General features: G+C 33.0%; 2 protein-coding genes across 3 annotated transcripts; both read right to left on the bottom strand.

Moving 5' to 3' along the window:
• Positions 1–274: 274 nt before the first annotated feature.
• Positions 275–9,900, bottom strand: LOC107959741 (DExH-box ATP-dependent RNA helicase DExH6). The gene is made up of 14 exons (XM_016895879.2): positions 9,612–9,900; positions 8,986–9,076; positions 8,483–8,792; positions 8,270–8,344; positions 7,975–8,019; positions 6,927–7,017; positions 6,766–6,824; positions 6,244–6,375; positions 4,510–4,562; positions 3,882–3,915; positions 3,689–3,778; positions 2,607–3,608; positions 1,174–2,301; positions 275–1,018 (listed from the first exon to the last, which is right to left on the bottom strand). The coding sequence occupies exons 1-14, from the start codon at positions 9,694–9,696 to the stop codon at positions 554–556; spliced, it is 3,660 nt and encodes a 1,219-aa protein (XP_016751368.1). The 5' UTR covers positions 9,697–9,900; the 3' UTR covers positions 275–553.
• A 1,230-nt stretch (positions 9,901–11,130) lies between these two features.
• On the bottom strand, positions 11,131–12,821 carry LOC107959740 (oxygen-evolving enhancer protein 2, chloroplastic). Of its 2 annotated transcripts, XM_041091776.1 has the most exons (5): positions 12,238–12,730; positions 11,874–12,106; positions 11,740–11,790; positions 11,291–11,582; positions 11,131–11,184 (listed from the first exon to the last, which is right to left on the bottom strand). In XM_041091776.1, exons 1-4 carry the CDS (start codon positions 12,479–12,481, stop codon positions 11,322–11,324), a joined length of 789 nt encoding a protein of 262 aa, XP_040947710.1. In that variant the 5' UTR covers positions 12,482–12,730; the 3' UTR covers positions 11,131–11,184; positions 11,291–11,321. The 2 variants fall into 2 exon arrangements, with proteins under 2 accessions (XP_040947710.1, XP_040947709.1); XM_041091775.1 differs by lacking the exon at positions 11,131–11,184 and having other exon boundaries at positions 11,247–11,582; positions 12,238–12,821.
• Between the last annotated feature and the right edge of the window lie 7,803 nt (positions 12,822–20,624).

Here is a 20,624-nt window from a genome sequence, read left to right on the forward strand (position 1 = left end):
AAAAAAATTTAAAAAAATTCGAGAATTAAAAATATATATGTATTTAAATCATGCTTGTGGAATTAAAATACTCCACTTGCAATGTAACAAATACAAAAAATAAAAAAATAACATTAACTGTTAATGATGAAACTCAAACTTAATCCAAAAGTTTCATATTATATCTGTTAAAAGAATCTAACAAATCTAAATTTTGAATATTAACATCTGCAATTTTTCCTCATCTCTCAAACTACAACCTCTTTAAAAATAGTAACAACAACAACAACAACAATAATAATAAAGATCTTTTCCATTAATTTATCAGAGGAAAATATTAATTATGCAAAAAAAAGGTCACATAAAACAGCTAAGTGGCTGCCATAGGTTAGTAGTATAATATTCCCTAGTTCATGTAAGTATCGACTCTTATATGTCAGCCTGTAGCATAGATAATGATTCTCAACCCTCTAGGTTACTTCAATGGAAATGCAAAACCTTCAAAACTATGAGCATAATCCACCATCCACTTCCTCTTCTAGTTTATAAAATATGTTTTATACTACCTTCACGGTCAAGATATAGACCTCTTCCCGCGTTGTCGCTTGCAAGAATCGTCTCCAGAACCCTGTGATTTAGACGCACCTGAACCGGAAGCAACTGACGTAGGGTCCTGCAACGCAGCTTGATATAAGCTCATTCCAGCTGACATTACAGGTGCCTGTTGGTTGTAACTCATGGACTCAACTCCATTTGTTACAGCCCCTACTGCAGGGCCCTTAACACCTTTCTGGAAACTTGAACAGCTGAATGGGCTTCGGTTCAAAAGTGACAAAAGGAACCTACTTGGATTGGGACTTGTATCTTTCATCACTGGCATAGATTTGTTGATATCAGTAGAACGCACCCTCGAAGTCAGTGAATCTACAGATTCTGCTGGCGTTGGGATGCCTGATAACCCATCATAAGATAGAATCCAAGCTATTGCATATACAGACGCCCCGAGAACAGGAGGAAGAACTTCGTGTGGATGCATTACCTGGAAAAGTCGAGAAGAATATTACAAGAAAATGAGCACGTTTTATGGCTGAACAAGTTAAAATGATACTATTGATCAAAGAAAACAGGGACGGGGAAGGTGGGCAATGTGTATTTTAGCTCTTATGTATGTACGCAGTCAATGGAAATGCCTACCTTGAACAAGATTGCTGCCAATAATCGTTCTCTCAAGCAGTAAATTTGAGCAACATCAAGGGCTGTTGATCTGAATGATAGCCAGCGATCAACAACCACCATAACAGAATTATCGGGAGAGGACATGACCTTATCTTCTTTTCCACCTGACTTACTAACAGCCAACTTTTCATCTCCATCAGTGTTGCATGCATCACCATCACCATCATCACTTCCATCATCATCATCACCATCACCATCAGCCCCATCATCATCTTCATCTTCATCATAAACAATGCCTTTTATAGGAGCCACTGCAATCTCTGTTGCAAGAAATAACAATGGAAATGGCCCAACAACAGTACAGTTCCTTATGAACATACCCCCATCCCCACGTGTTATTTCATCATACATAATCAAGGGGCAATCTTCGGGTTTCTTGGGTACTAACTTTGAATTAACAGAGCGAGTGTGTAACCGAACTTTACTGCCATTGGCAGCCTCTATAATTAATCGTTTACCCTGTTTTACAGGGAGTATCCTCCCCACCATTGGATACAAACCAGCCACAAGGACTGCATGGAGTATTCCAGGGTGATTTGCATTTAGACTACAACTTGAGACATCATCTGGAATAAACCCATGCCGTATTAGTTCACCCTGGAGCTGCTTACGCATGCCAAACAGCAAGTTCATGGTGCTTGATGAGACAAAGTATTGTGAACAAAAACGTCGCTCTAGACCCTTTCTTTTAGCATTCTTCCAGCACTCAAACGCAGCTATGAGTGCCAGCTGATCACTTTGCCCACCATACAGAGACGCAAGCTCATGCCTGGCAGCGGCAGCCTTCTGCTTTTCATTTGGTCGCATGGGAAGGACAAATGGATCCTTGAAGTCTGATGCACATGCTAGTGTCAATGCCGGATCAAGGCAATTCATCAATATGGCAAAGAAAAGCATCCTGCATGTCAATGGATGAACAGGAAGATAACCAAGCTTCTCTCCAAGTTCTGTCAGTTCCTCATCTTGCGTGAAAGCCCCAATATCTTGAAGGACTCTAAGTGCATTATGTACAGTTTCAGAAACAGGAGGGTCCAATGTCTTTCGCAAGAAATCCTCTACTTTGCAAGCTGGGTCAAGCAATTTCACCTGCCAGTGCAAATAGAATCATGCACAAACTGTTACATTTCAATTATTTCCTTCTTTTTCAAAGAAAGTAACACCTCTTCCCCCATCCCTGCAAAGCCCTTTTTGTAAAATAAGCAAAACCACACTTGGGAGAGAAAAAAGAGGCACAGCCTACTACATTGACGGTATCACAATATTAGTAAATAAATGTAAAAGAAAGGAGATGAACATGGTTTATGACAGGAAAACTTCTGTAGCAGATATCCCCCCATCTTCAGTGAGAGAGACAGAGAGACCTAACAAGCACAAAGCAGAACATACATTACCTGTAAACAGAGCTCTTCAATTGGCATTCTCTTAATTTCTGGAACTTGAAAGTCAAGCATAGAAGCTGCTCGAAGTTTTGAATAAAGATGATAACAAATTCCAGGTTGACATCGACCAGCTCGCCCCTCTCTCTGCTTAGCATTTGCTTTGGAGACCCATGAAGACTGAAGGGTTGATACATTATTATATGGATCATAGTTTTTCTCTTTCATTCTACCACTATCTATAACATAGACAACATCATCGATTGTAACGGAACTTTCGGCAACATTGGTTGAAAGAACGATTTTGCGGCAGCCCAAAGGTGGACGATTAAAGACCTTCTTTTGATCAGCAGATGGAACCATTGAATGCAGAGGTATTATAATAAATCTGGAAGAATCTTTAAAAAAGGGGTTGGCGAGCAATTTCTCTTTCATTCTATTTATATCCTCCCACCCAGGAAGGAAAACAAGGATGGCTCCTTCATTTGAACCAATACATATCTTTCTTAGTAATTGTTCAATAAGAACAACATCAATGATTTCTGGATTACCTGATGCTATATACTTTTCGAGTAAGTGCTGTCCCCCAATATTTTTTTGGGAACTTTCAATATGATTTTTAATTATTTCAGCAGCTTCCTGCTGGTTTTCCTGCTCAGCCCAATCCAAAGCACTCTTCCTGTCCTTGGAGATTAGACTGCAGTCTACACCAAACGAGAGGAGCATGCAAACTTCCTCCACTCTACCCTTTCCAGCAAACACCATTAGTGGCGTTAGTCCAGTCAAAGAATGCTGGTAATTATGAACCTTTGACCCTCCTTCAACAGAAATCAAATCTAAAAGTGGATCAAAGTCATCACTTGACCAAGCCAAATTAATAGCTTCATCTAATGCGATCTTATCTTCTTCAGTTAATTCTGGGTCTTCATCCTGGTCACTTGCATTAGCTGAAATAAGATGATTATCGTCTGTGGATTTCAGGATAGAAAGCACATCCTCCAAATAGAAACTTCTTACCTGAATTAAGAATATCAAGAAAATTATGATGTGATCCAAACAAAAATATAAATGACAAAAAATCAGTGATAGAATTTTACAGGATATGTAAACCCAGGAACACGGATAATTGGGCAACCACCAAAATATTGTGAAAACCGTTCAGAATCAAGAGTAGCACTCATCAGTACCTATTATATCATACAACAAAAGAGGAAATACTAATTAATTTTCCATCAAGATTTTAAAATAAAATTGGAGCAATATTATGAACGCATGAGGTGAAGAACTAACCACCCGTAGATGAGGGTACGAAGGAAGTATATCCCTGCAAATTGACAAAGAGAAAATTAAAATGTCAAACATTCTATTCAACTATTATCTTCCATAGCTCCATCTTCAAAGACAACATGCCCCTAGGGAAGAAAATAATTAACACGAGGGTATAAATTAAATTTGACTCGACCAATAACTTTAGCTGCTGGAGCTCGATATTGGCTCAATAATGACCGAACCAAATTTGGAGTTTTTTTTCAAACCTAACTCGAGTAGGTTGCGAGTATAATTGTCTCACTTTCTCTTTACCATATTAGATATTCTCAAGAATTTATGGAGTCTATACGACCATCCCTTGGGATATATTGCCAAGGGGATAACCTACGATTTTCAGGGTTGTTCTGACTCAAAACAGGCAGCTATGTGACTAGTGGTGAGGCCCAGAGAGTATGGATATGACTGCCACACCATATACAATATACCAAATTGCTTAAAGAAACATTGCAAAAATGGTAAACCCTAAACCATTTTAAGCCTTAAATTTAGACTCATATGATATAAAACTTGATGTTAGTAAAAGCAAGCAAACAAGGTTGGCCAAAAATGCAAACAAAGAAGGTGAAATTTTGAATCACAGTACATGTACCTGATAATTGCCAACATGAAATCACAGAAGCAGTCCCTTTCATGAATTTCATCCTACAAATTTCAGAAATTATCAACTACAACTGTAGGCCATAATAAACATAAACAAATGTGCATGCACAAATGAGAAAAATAATATATATGTATATACAGCTTTGAGAAGAAAATAAATATGGATTTATCTGAAAAACAAGAGTTCCCCAAGAAAATTACAAGCACAAGAACCCCATCACCCATCTAAACCAAATAAAAATATTCCAAGGTTTTCGGACTGAACCAGTCCAAGGAACTAATTGCCAAATAAATCTTTCTAGCCTGGAAGGGCCAGTATATGCCCAGCATCCACCTTATTATTAAATTCTCCTGGTATTGCTGGCTTAGTAATCAATTTTCAAACTGCTCATCCTAGCTAGTCAGATGCAGAAATAGAGAACCTTTTCCAGTTCTCAAATTCAAACACTAATCTGTCCTTTTTCTGCGGAACACTCCTGGGAGAAGAAAATCTTAGGTTGGGAGTCAAGAACCAAAGGAAAATAGCAACAACAAGCCAACCAACATGGTGCCTATCATGATCCATAAAATTCCTAGGAGTAGATAAAAGGAGGGTAGGATACAATTTTTAAACAAGTACATATGGCAAGCAAAGACCCAAAAGCCTTTATATCTTAATTAACATCACGGAGAGAACAAAAGGAGAAAACAATGGCACAGTTCTTCACTGACATTGGACTATAGCCAAAAGCTGAGAGGAGCTAGTGCAGCCTCTAAAAATTTCAAGAGGAAAGAACAGTAATCCATAGAGGGGTTCAGAACTTCGGATCAGTGGAGGTAAATAGACTTGTTAGAAAATGTTTTAGTTTCAGTTTTATAGAACAACAAATACTTCTTGTGGTATCACCATAAGAAAATTGTTTTCATATAGAAACACCTATACTTGGAACTGCCTTTCCTCTCTCTTTTCTTCTCTTTCTTCAGATTTCCATGCAAATGTAATTGAACCACACTTAAAATGGAAAAACCACTAACAGCCCATTCCATTCATTTTCAGTCTTTTACACAATAACCACTTAGCTTTTTCTAGATAAACCCTTCTACAAGTAAATACTGAAGGAGGGCAACAATTATATTTCATTAGCATATAGAGTGAGAAATAGAAGTCAGATTTTTGTGGAAACAGTAAGCATTTTACAGATAAACCCAAGAAGTTTCCAAGATTTTAGCAGGGGCAATTGGTTTTTTGTGGAAACAGTAAGCATTTTATAGATAAACCCAAGAAGTTTCCAGGATTTTAGCAGGGGCAATTGGTCCTACTACTCTACATCCCTATTCTAGTATAAGTCCATTCCTAGCCAAGGATGCAAGCAATATAAGTGGGGAAGTTAGTCTCAGTATCCTATATCCCTATCCAAACATGCATCATCCCTATCAAATGATGTTGGCAATACAACTTTAAAACAGTCAGTCCTAATATGAAATGTGGAATGAAACAATGTCAATGTAGAATCTGGTAAGCACCTCGGCCACATTAATATGAACAGCTATTAAATCTAAGCATGTTAATAAATAGGTTCAAGAAAAATCCTGAGTTTATGTTGAAATATATAATCTCCCCAGCCCATATTAACATATTCCCCCTAATTTTTTCTGAATTTTACCAAAGAAAGAAAGCTGTTTTTAATCATCTGAATATGAAATTTAAGAAAATTTACAAGCAAAACAAGAGTAAATTAAATACCATAATAATGTGAGTCATGTCAGAGATGTCTTCTCTCTTTGATCTACTGTTTGCAACCAGCACTCTCAATAATACCCCATTCGTGCAGAAGACGATTGATGAGTGTCGACCGCCTTTACTTTCCAAGCGAATCTTCATAAAAGATCATAACCTTTAGCAAGGTGGTATAAACTTAAAGCTTTTCCATTAAAAAGCCAAGAAAAATCAAACACTCATTAGCACACCTAACCGAGAAAACAATAAACTGCTGGATAAATGGCAAGGAGCCACACTGAAAAATATACATAGTAGCAAGAACTGCAGATACTTTTTAATTCCTTCAGTAGTTAAAGAACTGTGAAAGTTTGAACAAATGGTTCTAGTTCTATGCCTTTGGTAAGACTACCTCTAATACATTACCCATCCTCGTGTGGTTAAAATGCAGTGAGAAGAAAGCAGTAATTTCTCTTAAAATGCCATTTATTTTAACAAGTAAGATTCGCATCACACTTGCATATTTAAAAAACAGTTTAGTAACAGTACCTTGTATCCAACATTTTCTCCAACACTTTCCCCTCTTTCATTAGCAATTCTCTCAGCCACTAGTAAATAAAGAAAAGAGCAACCATATGAAGGTTTGCAAACCATAAAAGCAGGGGAAAAAAAAGTAGAACAAGGAATACACAGGCCTAACTTATCCACACCTGATGTAGCTGATATACGCCGAGGCTGAGTACACAGTATTTTACAGGCCTCACCTTTCCCCCACATATAGTCCAAAAGAAATTGTGGAACCTGGACCAGATGCACTGGCAATATAAGTCACAAACCCGAAAACAAAAGAATCCTTACATCATGAACTTCAAGGAACAGTGAACTAAGTTCCTCAGCCTTGGGTATAATTTGAATCGTACACTAATAATTCTGATAAATTTTGAGGTAGCAGTACTTCTATAAAAGCAACTGGTTCTTGATATTATTCTTTTAAGAAAATAATTGTCATACCTGACTTCTGGCTTGATTTAATTATATATGTTTAATCATTTATAATATAAATTCATTTTTTAAAATATTGTATATAATCTCTCTTAGACACAATTATAATATAAATTCAGTTCATCAGCTTTAAGCAGAACTTCACTTATCTTGGTATTCATGAACTCTACTTTCAATTGATTGTATCCATAGAGAGAAAGCCAGAATTAGATTCTGATTCTTAAAAGAAGGTATTATTTGAAGTACTAACATAAGATCAGAAGAAGACAACTAAAGAAAAGCCTTCACAGATCCCAGCTACCAACTTTCTACTAAGAATCCTATAAGTAACATAACACAAAATGCAGTAAATTAGCATCCATTCCCGACTTAGAGTTTGAGAAGCTGCACATAGATGAGAATTTAAGAGTCATTTCGGAAACAAGATAAAGAGCCTCTGAGTTAGACAACCAAAAACTTGCAGATTCAGTTTGCAGCAATAGCAACCCTTTATTGTTGCATAAAGGATTAGAATATTTCAAGGACAGTTTCAGCTGCATCAAAAGCCTTAAAACCTGCTCATTTTAATTTCATAGGATTAAATAGGATTTCATTAGAATTATCAATTATAGCCCATCAAGCATCATGTGATATACATTTCTTCTCTGTCCGTGTAGACTAATCAAGAAGGGAAAATGATGGGCAGGGGCACTTCGAAAACAGATAGTTCAAAAAGTTCTATTAAATATACCCAAAAAATAAAAGATAAAAGAATACCTGTGTTGTCTTGCCACACCCAGTCTCGCCAGAAATGAGGATAATCTACATTGGAATTTGGAAGAAAAAATAAGTATAACAATATGAAATAATCCCAACCATCCAACTGTAACTCAAAGAGAACAGGAAAATATGGACTTCTCATTGGGAAATAACAACCCATTGAATTGAGACAAAGCAGAAATAATTGAGAATACCAATATAAATAACTCTGTATTACTACTATATTCTGAATCTGTGCACCAGGCACAGACACACATCTTAAAAAAAAAATACGTAGAAGACAAAAGGCAACCTGGTGACATTCTACTGCAGATGTAATGGCATCCCTAAACCCAGAAATTGGAAGCTTTGACCTCTCTTCATCAATCTGCATTCATGATGTCAGAAAACCTTCTCTCATAAACTAATTTAGAGAAACTACAAAATCCCCCCTTATGCATAAGAATTGAGTGAAAAAATAAGTAGCATCCAGCCAAAGTTTCTAAGCCAGCTTGTAAGGAAGAACCTGTCTCATGTTTGGATGCTTCTCTCTCTTAGATGCAAGTGTTTTAACCTTCTTTGCAATCTCCGCAGCATTCATCAATGGCTTCGAGAAAATATCATCTTTCTTTCTTCGTATTTTAGCAGATTTTCCGCTATATTTTCCAATTACCTTCTCTTCAAGCTCTCCATCATCTGGTGGATAATATGTAAATAAGTCCTGCAAAACCAATTTTGTCCCCTCCGAAAATGACACGTTAGTTGGATTCTTCTCTGTCATACTGCTGGCTTTCTCTTTGATTTTATAGACAGAGACACATCTCTGGCTCCCACGCCTGAAAACAAAATTCAGGCTCTTAAGAAACCAAACTGGAAAACTCAATTGCTAAACCACATAAAAGAAAATAAAGCAGTGAGTATCTATTCCACAATTAAGAAGGAATACATCAAAATAGTAACATTATTTAACATTTTCTAACTTAATATTATTAATATCAGTGAAGCATGAAACCAGCAATTAACACTTACCCTTTACTTTTGGATTTCATACCCATTTTCTGGCATGCCTTGTGTACCACTGCGCGTTCTTTGTTAGTAAGGTTGGATTCAAAGGTATACACTACATACAGCATCGAAAATTCAATAAGCTAATATAAAAACTTTAACCACAAGAAAAATACTAAAATGAATGTTTAATGCATAAGAAGCAAATAGCATTCTTCAATATCATAGCCATTGTAATCCAATTAATCACCAAAACATTTTTTTTTTTTTTTAAAACGAGAATTGTCGGATTCAGTAAATATATCAACACAAACATGCAAACAAGGCAGAACTTTCTCCAATTCTCAACATTGAGACAAAATTCGGTTTGCTAGCATTAAGTTACAGCATTCCCAAAAACAAGTAAATTTTATTGCAGTAGCAACAAACCACGTCTTGCAATTTTGAAGAACACATTTTCAAAGAGATGAACAACCTATCACATTAGCTTGAAAAACAACCAACCTCCCCCCCCCTCCCACGCACACACACTCAATAACTATAGTATTAAGAAGCCCTAAATAAAACTATGATAAAAAAATCCAGTATTCCCAATGCATTTAATCTTCAAAATAGAAAATTTAAACGAGATTTTAATAATAATAAAAAACCTTCATCTTCTGATTCACGAAATTTCTCAAGTACGTTGTTTAATCGGATAACGGCGATTTCAGCTAAGGGGTTCTTCTTTCCCATTGATTGGGGTTTGTATTTGGTTTTCCAAATGCAGAGTAAAAGAAAAGCAGGGTTAAACAAAAACCAGAAAAGAAGGAAAGCAGGAAAAGAAAGAGACGTAGGGGAAGAGGCGCCTGTCCTGTCTCTTAATTGCTGCTTTCGGGTTTAGGTTTCACTCCTAACTTCAAACCTTCTATTACATTACCACCGCTTTACTCCCTCCCAATTATTATTTTAATATTTTTATATCTTCCTTGATAATTATGGGGATTTCTATTAATGTAAGAAGAGGTGTATTTGAATGCGGTAAAAATTTATGAGTTAAGAAAAACTATAAATATTTGTAAGTATTATCTTAAAAATAACATAAAAAAATATAAATAAATAAATATTAAATGTACTCTAATTAGTTTCCGATGTAGATATTGTTTTATAGTAAGTTTAAATGTGACGTTTCATTAAATATGTTAATAAGATGTTATTTTGGCAAAAGAAAATTTCAATCATCGATCGAGCTAGTGTATTTAAGATGTTTAAGGTTTTAGGTTCAATCTCATCATATATATGTTTTATTTCTATTTAAATTTTTTATAAAGATAAGTTAGTTTCATTACACATCATCAAATTATGACCGTCATTTTAAATTAGCCTCCAAACTTTAAAACGTTCTAATTACATCCTAAATTATTAATATTCTATCAATTAGGTCATCTCATTCTTAAAATTGATAAAATGATACATGAAATCTTATATAGTTAAATTTAAAATGAATAAATAGAACATTATCGTGTAACTTTTAAAAATAAAAGCTAAAAATAAAGTAAAACTGAAAAAAATAGTGAACGATAAAACTTATGTAAAAGTTTCAAAAATCTTAAAATTACGATTTTTAAAACATCTATTTTTACAATATTCATTTTCTTAAAATTTTCATTTTAAATTATGTCACATAAGCTCTAACGTGCCATTTAACAATTAAATTAATAATTTTAATAACAAAATAACCTAATTGATATAACATCGATAGTTTAAGGATGTAATTAGAATGTTTTGAAGTTTAGGGACCAATTTAGAATGAGGGTCATAGATTAGGGATGTTTGATGCAATTAACTCTATGTATGAAAATAAAAAAAAATACCCCTTAATAATATTTCTTAATTGCATAAAGTTGGATTTTTTTGGTATTTTCACCGATAGAATTTGATATTGAATTAGTCATAATATTTTTAATTATTCATAGCCCCTTTTCAACCCATAAATAAGAGGATAATATGCTTCAGTACACTCAAATCCACATACTCCCATTAACAACAATGTCTATACCAATCAAATTAAAATCGCAACCATATATTTTTAAACCGAAGTTGCCTTCAATTAATTTATGTAATTACTTTTTTTCTAGTAAACAAAAAAAACCTTAATATTAATAATTAAAATCAAAACATGAGGCATTATTTTGAGAATGATTGGTCCGACCAGAAGTTAATATTCAACATCCACAAGTTTCCCTGTTAAAGACAAAAAGAAGAAATAAAGACAAGAAGGTTTGGACGATAAAATAGCCAGCAAATTCAAATCCAACAAAATCATAACTCGTAAATTAATAAGATTTACATAAAATCCCTCTTCCATGTTTAAGCTTTGTTTAAGCAACACTGAAGGAACTAGCAGCACTCTCCACAAACTTTCTAGCTCCCTTGAACCACCTCTTGTCCCCAGCTTGTGCCTTGCAAATGTAAAGCTTGCCGTTGTTGACGGTGGCTGTTATTAGCTGGTGCTTCCCACCTTCGTCTCCGTCGGCGGTTCTTGTCAACACTGACAAGAAGTAGTACGGCTTCCCGCCGACTGTTGAACTTGAACTCTCCAATATGTTTGCGGTCGCCACCGCACCGGAGTCAAAACCACCCTGCATATGCGCGCGCGCACACACATGTATGTACTCAAACCACGTATGTAAATGGTTGCTTTAAATTCGAAAAACAAGGGAATGGGAGGTACCAAAAATGAAGTCTATGATAGCTATTACATATGTTATATATTATATGCATCTGTTAGTGAATCACCTCAGAATCGGTTTTACCAAAGTAAGCTTGTTTTCCAAGAAGATAATCCACCTGCAAAGATTCAATGAGAAGCAAATGGATGAGCAAAGATTAAATATTGATAAAATATTTAAGCTGGTGGGAAAATGGAATACCGAAGAGAGGAACTCCTCAGGGGAACCGTAGTCGGTGATGGACTTCTTGTCGGTGGGAGTGATCATGACGCTCAAATTGCTGGTGGTGTCGAAGTTGTCCTCATACCTCAGCACTTGACCTGGGAACTCCACCTCTTTGCTTGGGTTCCATTTCGATGGTATCGACAGCTTGAATCCATCCCCATTGTATGGCATGAATTCTGTGTCTGTTTTTGGCTTTCCAAATACATTTGCTGCATCCAAATCAACCCATTCATTTTCATTCACTTAATTAATATCATTATCTCTTCATGCTAGCTAGGGTTCATGAGGCCTAAACGTACGGCTGATAAAGAACAAGAAAAAGAAAAAGGAAGATAATTACCAGCTTCACCATAGGCAGCATCAGCAGGAGAAACCTTAGAGCCAACAGCGGCAGCACCAATGAGTACAGTGAGAGCCAACCTACGGGACACAAGGCTTCCATCATCTTCCTGCTTCTGAGCCTTGCACACCACCTGCTGGTTAGGCTTCATGTTTGAAACCTGGCGCAGCGACGGCGGTAATGATGATGATCTGCCATTGGTGGTGAGTGCGTGGTGGTGCAAGAAACATGCGGCGGAAGCCATGGTTGCTACTAGTGCTAGTGCTAATGCTAATGCTCTCTAGGCTGGTTGGAAAAAATAAAATGAGTGTGAGAGGATTTGGATGTTTTAGATATGTGAAGGGAATTGGGGGTAGTGTGTGTCTGGATATTGGATGAGGAAGGAGGATTGGATCATGGATGTCGGGATAAGGCTGTTGAGGCTCTTATTCGTGCCACGTCACCTTTCTAACTCTTCCCTATGTCCACGTCAGATTTCATTTTGAATGGGTATGAACCAACACATACGACTATAATAATTTATATATATGTTTTATTTTTTTATTTAATAAAATATTTTTATTTCATGTTAACGCAAGTAATTACTACCTAAATTAGTCTTATATGTCGGGGAAAAGTGGTTAAATAGTTTGGATTTTTAAATATTTAGGGAAATATGTTATTTTTAGAAAGTGTGCCTGAAACTTCGTCTAATTGGATGAGCTTTTTGTTGACATGTTAGAGGAATCGCGTCCAGTTGAACGCATTTTCTTTGGAATTTTCAAAAAATATTTTCAGTTAGGCGTACTTTCCTTAACATGTCAACAAAAGCTAGACGCGCTTTCACATACTTTCTCCAAAAACGGCTTATTTCTCACAAGTTTCAAAAAAATCAACCTATATGGCCAATTAACAAACTTTACTAACATTTTTAGCTAATTTAACCATAATTACTATTAAAAATAACTAAAATATACTAAATACTAAATATTAAGAAGAGTTGCGCGTAGTAGTAGACGCATTACATTTTCAATAAAAGATGTAGGTTTGAAAAAGACTGCTTCAAACATGAAATATCTGAAAAACAAAAACTAGAAAAAAATATATCATAAATTAAACTTTTCACTATTAATTTTTATTTTTTAATAGTCAATAAATTGATCTTAATACTTATTATTTATAATCAAGTAATTTTTAGACGAAACATCTTAGTAAAATTAAATTTTTTATTTAAAAATTGTAATAACAACTATTTAAAATGGCAAATTCAATGATATACTGAATAAAAAAGTTTATATTGGTTAGTTCAAAAGTTTCTTCAAACTCATGTTTTATATAGACTAATTTTTAATGTCACTTGCATTTCACATAATTTTATATATTTAGTTTTTAATTAAATATTTTATAATAATAATATTTTTTATTAAATAAATAATAATATTTTAAATCATAATTAAAGCATTTAAACTCCCTACTCCATGGTTGCACCGTTAAATATTGCTTGTAAACTATCCAAGGTCTCTGGCATAGCACCTTCTCAAAATCTTTAGGGTTTTGAAATTTTGTCAGGTAATAGTCGTTTTCGATATCCATTAATCGAAACGTCTGAGATGGTCTCCATAACAAATAAATTTTGTTTTGGAGTGCGGAGTATCCAGTGTTTCTTCCTAGAAGTTTAATTACTACTGTATACTCTATGTCCTTAATGAGTATTTGATTTACCCGTTCAGAAAAATCGATTGACGGGATGCCGTGATGTAATACCCCGAAAATTTTTACAGTAAGATTTTATATTTGATATAGTAAGGAAATAAAGTGACAAAAAGGAGAATTTTGAGTTATGAAAACATTGGGAAGTATATTATGACATATTAATTAAAGAAAGGATTAAATTGCAAAAGTGAGAAAATTTTTATTATCCAAGAGTAAATACTCAAAATTGAGGGGTTAAAGTGTAAATATGAAAAAGTTGAAGGACAAATAGTGTAAATATTTTAAGGATGGAATTTTAAATGATCTAAAGGGTAAAATAGTCAATTAGAAGAAAGAGAAATCTAGAAAATAATGATGATGTTGGAGATATTTTATATCAAATAAATAAATAAATATTAGTTTATTAATATTTTAATTTGATTTTTAAATGACATTTTATCATTTTATTATTTTATTTAGTATATATATGTGTGGAAAAAAAGATGAAGAATCATCTTCCTTTCCCATGCATTTCACGTTAGAAGAGAAGAGAAGAAAGAAAGTTTTTCTTTCTTTACAATTTGGTCCTTCCACCAAAAATTTACTATTTTCACCTAGAAATCAAAAGAATTTTCATAGCTACCAAGAGATAAAAATGTTAAGGAGACTATGGAGAGCTAGAATATCAAGTTAGATTCGAGAAATAGAAGCTGGAGGAGAGAGAAAATCAAGTTAAACATTGAAATCAATAGAGCAAGGTAAGAACATCAAGATTTTAATATATTTTTGAGTTTGATATTATTGAAAAAGTAGGGAATTGATGTTAATGTAGGGATTTATTATATAAGGTTCTATGTTCTTGATATGTTAGTGAAGGGAAACAAGAGAAATTGATAGAAAATATTGTAGAGAAAGGAAATGAGGGTGTTATAAATTTGATTATCAACATCTTGCACTAAAACAGTTTTGGACAGCAACAGTAGGTTAACTTTGAAAAATACCATAAATCGTGGAAATCTAATTAGAGGATGAAAAAAATATAAAATTAAATCTTATTGAGTCTAGTTTCTCATAGAAGAAACGGTGTAAGTAATGGAATTGTAAATCATGAGATATAATGAATTTTGTTAGATAAAGTCAGAATGAATTTGGTTTCCCCTGTTCTGATTTGGAAAAATCATTAAAAATTGTATAAAAATAATTGGGTTATAGTTTATATATTTAAAATCCTTAATGAGTCTATTTTCAATAGAAACAAACAGGGACATCATCCGAATTCTATACAAAGAGATAATTAATTTTTAGTGAAGAGGGGTCAAAACTGTCAAACAGTGAATTAGGGGAAACTTTAAAGAATAAACTGTACTTATTGGCTAAACCAAAAATTCTGAAATTTTTATGGTAAGAATATATGTGAGTCTAGTTTTAGGAAAAATTAATGGATCTTAATTTGGAGCTCTCTAGCTCAAGATATAAATAAATTAGTGACTCTAACTCAGACAGACAGCTTGAATTTACATACAGGAAAATAGTGATAGTATGAATAATGTTGTTTAAATGTGTTGTACACATTAAGGATGTGGAATGGAGAGGAGGAGGAGGAAAATTTGGAAATACATGAATGATTTGTGTATAATTGGTCATATGATTGATTATAATTGATAAACGATGAAATAGAAATGATGTTTATATTTGTGCATTATTGGTCATGGTTTAAGCTCATGTGTGAAAATAAAGTTTCATAGTATGTGTATATGGTATATTCGGTATATGATTTGGCATGAAATAATGTCATGAATGGTTTATGAATTAACATATGTTGGTAAGCGTGATACATGAATAAATGTTGTGCTCATCCATGCTTATAATGCTTATGCTATATGTGTATTTGGCTAACATATTTGGTGTATATGCTTAGGCTTTGGCCAAGTAGTGGTTGGATTATGCCACGTTAATTTATAAGTTATGCATTGAAATGGTAAGTGCCTAATTGGAAATATGCTTGTGATCATGAAAAGGGTGGTAAGGTTTAAATTATGTAATCTTTAGTGAAATAGTTTATCATATGGTTAGTTTCAAAAAGAGTTATGTTTAAATACACTAGCTTGCGACTATGGTTGAATGATATGTTTATATCTTGTGTGATGTGCATAGGAAACGAGTGTGGAAAGATAATGAAATAGTAAGTTCATATGGCTGAAATTTAATGATTAAATGTTAATTTCATGAATTATATAATGTATGATGAGATATATTTGTTGATGATTTGAGAATAAAATAACAATGCGGAAATCGAATAAATGATCAAATTGAGCGAAACGTCAGATTTGAGTACTTCTAATCAGTGACAAGTGATAAGTGGTAGCTTTAGCTACACTTATCTGATCAGTGACAAGTGATAAGTGATAGCTTTAGCTACACTTATCTAATCAGTGACAAGTGACAAGTGACAAGTGATAAGTGGTAACTTTAACTACACTTATCTGATCAGTGACAAGTGATGAGTGGTAGCTTTAGCTACACTTATCTGATCTGGGACAAGTGACAAGTGATAAATGTGATCCGTGTAAGACCATGGCAGAGCTATGGCTTCGGAAAGTGCTAAGTGATCATACGCAAGACCATAGTTATACTATGGCAAAGTGGAAGTGAAGTACTCAATTTTCCATAACCATTCCCTAATTTGATTAAGGATGGTAAGTGACAAATGAGCCCAAAAGAATTATAGTAAATGGATAAGTGGTAGTGAATTTATACCAGGATGATGAGTTGAGTTGATATTGTTATTTAATCTAAAGTGATATTTTCATTGCAAACTTGAGAATTTCATAAATGTGTTAATGAATGGTATAATCAATAAACGTTGAGTTAAATGATAAATACGTATTAGTATTAAACTTAATGATTTGAATTGTGAACATAAGAAATTTGTGAATTGAATGAAATGGAAATGAAGCATTGAATTATTAAGACTTGTGAATTGCATGAATATGTATCGAGTCTCGTAGGTCCTATTTATTATGAATATAATATTTTGAACATATATTATGAAGAATTATAAAATCATGTTAATAATGTGAAAGTTTTAATTTAGATGAAGTTTTATAACTCGGTTAAATACGTTTATAAGTGTATGCGTTCTGGTAATGCCTCGTACCCTATTTTGGTGTCGAATACGGGTAAGAGGTGTTACACGTTAACCGAAGACCACACGGCGTCCACATCCAGTAACTCAAAATCTTCATCATCATCAAAACTGTCCATTGTCGCTGCTTTCCTTTCGACCCGAAGTCTCGTCCCCACCAGACATTCCTTCCAGGATCGAGGAATCGCTGAAGTCAAAATCGCCTCCATGACGACATCCTTATCACCCTTTGTATCCTTGATTCTTACTTTCTTAGTCGATCGATTATCAACTCCTATTCCTTCGCTATTCTCTTGCTCCGTAGACTCCATACCATACGTAATTTTAGATGAAACATTTTAGTAAATTAAAATTCTTATTTAAAAATGTAATAACAACTATTTAAAATGGTGAATTCAATAATATACTGAACAAAAAAATAATTATATTGGTCAGTTCAAAAGTTTCTCCAAACTCATTGATTATATATACTAGTTTTTAATGTCACTTGAATTGATTTTTAACTTTTATTCAAATTGTTGAATATAATCAAAAAATATAAATTTATTTATTAAATAAATAATAATATTTTAAATTATAAGTAAAGTATTTATACCTTATTCAATATAGAATATAATTTAGTCACCCTTATTAGATAAGTTGTCAATTTTAGTCACCTCGTTAGATAAGTTGTCCAATTTAGTCACTCTACTGTTAAATGCCTTTGGTCACCAAACAAAATTCTGACGTGGCAATCTTTTGATTGGTATAATAACAAATTTAGCCTTCAACACTTTGCACATTCTATCAAATTTGTTCTAGTTCTAAAAAATTCAATAAATTTAACCTTCAATATTTGCACATTTTTATTAATTTAGTCCAAATTTTAAAATTAAAAGAATATAAATTTAAAAACTTGAAAATATAAACTATCAACAAATAACCATTTTTATTAACCATTTCATCCATGAAAACATTTAACAAATAACCAAAGCAACCATCAAGCTATCAACAAAGTGACCATTGCCATTATGCTATACTTATTTACATAACCTACAAAACCAACAAGATCCAAAATACCATCAACTGCAAAATCAACATTTCAAACATAAGACTTCCTAGGTACATGCCAAAACCAAAATAAGAGCATCACTAACACTTGAGTTCGGGATTGTTGCTAGATGTTGAACCGACATACAAAATGAATAGTACCTAACCTGCGCACGGACAAACAAAAACATATGCTTAGTATAACTCAATGGTATTTCTATAATTCAAACGATAAGTATAATATGAAACATAAAATAGCATAAACTTAAAATGAAAATATCATGCAAATCATCAAGCCAAATATGCTATTTCACATAATCATGTACTCAAAACCATCTTATTTCTCTTATATAAACTTAAACCTATCTCATTTTGCAAGTTAATAATCATATAATTCATGTAAGATACATTTCAACTCAAAATCCAACTTCATGATTTCATGGAACATAACATATTAATGATCCCAATTCAATCCACAATCCACAATCCACAATTCACATTTCATTTTCCATTTCTAATTTTATTTCTTATTATTTTTGCCATATCAAAATAATATAAACCATTTTGTTCTTTTATATCCCTATTAACACGATTCAGACTCGAACTGATACACGGATCCAACCAATATACCAGTTTGGCACCTAGTGCCTCATCGGATAAATTCGAAGCAAATAGTTGCTCTCAACGCTATCAAATATATTGACACTCAATGTCCCATCATTTAAACAGAAGCAAATTGGCACCCAATGCCTTATCAACTCGTAGTCAAAGAAATCCTTAAACTCTTCTTATCATATGGCATGCCAACTATATTTGACTCTACCTGTAATACCCTACAAATTTTTATAGTAAGATATTATTTTTTATATAATAAAATAAGGAAATAAAGCGACAAAAAGGGGAAATTTTGGAGTTATGTCAGTATTGGGAAGTATATTATGACATATTAGTTCAAGAAAGGATTAAATCGCAAAAGTGAGAAAAGTTTTGTTGCCCAAGAGTAAATATTCAAAATTTAAAGGGTTAAAGTGTAAATAAGAAAAATTTAAAGGACCAATGGTGTAAATATTTTAAGGGTGGAATGATCTAGAAACTAAGAAAAATGGATGAATTAGGACCAAATTGAAAAAGGTGAAGAATTTTGAGGGACTAAATCGTAATTTTACCAAATTAAGTGATGACTCAAGGATGAAATTTTAAAAGACCATAAAGAGAAAAATGGTCAATTAGAAGAGAGATAACTCTAGAAGATAATGATGATGTTGGAGATATTTTCGATTAATTAAATAAATATTAGTTTATTAATATTTTAATTTGATTTTTAAATGATATTTTATTATTTTATTGTTATTTTATTTAGTATATATATAAGAAAAGGAAGATGAAGAATCATCCAACCCACCATTTTTCACATGCACCAATGTAAGAAAAATAGAGAAAGAAAGAAAGTTTTGCTTTCTTTACAATTTGGTCCTTCCACAAAAAATTCACCATTTCATCTAGAAATCAAAAGAATTTCCATATTCATCAAGAGAGAAAGATAACAAGGAGACTATGGGATGCTAGAATATCAAGTTAGATTCAAGAAATAGAAGATGGAGGAGAGAGAAAATCAAGTTAAAGATTGAAATCAATATGACAAGGTAAGAACATCAAGATTTTAATATATTTTTAAGTTTGATATTATTGAAAAAGTATGGAAATGATGCTAATGTAAAGTTCTCGTATATATGGAACTATGTTCTTGATATGTTAGTGAAAAGAAAATAAGAGAAAGTAATGAGAAATAGTGTAGAGAAAGAAAAAAAGGGTGTTATAAACATGGTAATAAACATATTGCACTAAAACAGTTTTAGACAGCAACAGTAGGATAACTTTGAAAAATCACCATAAATTATGGAAATTTAATTAGAGGATGAAAAAATATTGAATTAAAGCTTATTAAGTGTAGTTTCTCATAGAAGAAATGGTGTAAGTAATGAAATTGTAAATAATGAGATATAATAAATTTTGTGAGACAAGGTCAGAATGAATTTGGGGTTACCCTATTCTGATTTTTGGAATATCATAAAAAATTTAATAAAAATAATTAGAGGCTTAAATTTTATTTTTAAAATCCTGAATGAGTCTATTTTCAATAAAAACAAACGGGAACATCATCCGAATTCTGTACAAAGAGATAATTAATTTTTAGTGAAGAGGGTTCGAAACTATCAAACAATGAAATAGGGAAATTTTTAAAGAATAAACTATACATATTGGCAAAACTAAAAATTCTTAAAATTTTATGGTAAGAATATATGTGAGTCTAGTTTCAGAGAAAACTTTCGGATCTCAATTCGGAGTTCTGTAGCTTAAGATATAATTAATTTAGTGACTATAACTCAAGTGAATAGCTTGTTATGAGTAAACAAGTAAATAGTGGTATTATGTATATATCAAGGATGCGGAATGGAGTGGAGGAGGAGGAAAAATATATGTGAATATTCAGCTAATATGAGTTTATTTTAAAATAGCTAATTTACATGTTTTAGATTTAAGG

Source organism: Gossypium hirsutum, chromosome D04, assembly GCF_007990345.1.
Source record: "Gossypium hirsutum isolate 1008001.06 chromosome D04, Gossypium_hirsutum_v2.1, whole genome shotgun sequence".
NCBI lineage: Eukaryota > Viridiplantae > Streptophyta > Magnoliopsida > Malvales > Malvaceae > Gossypium > Gossypium hirsutum.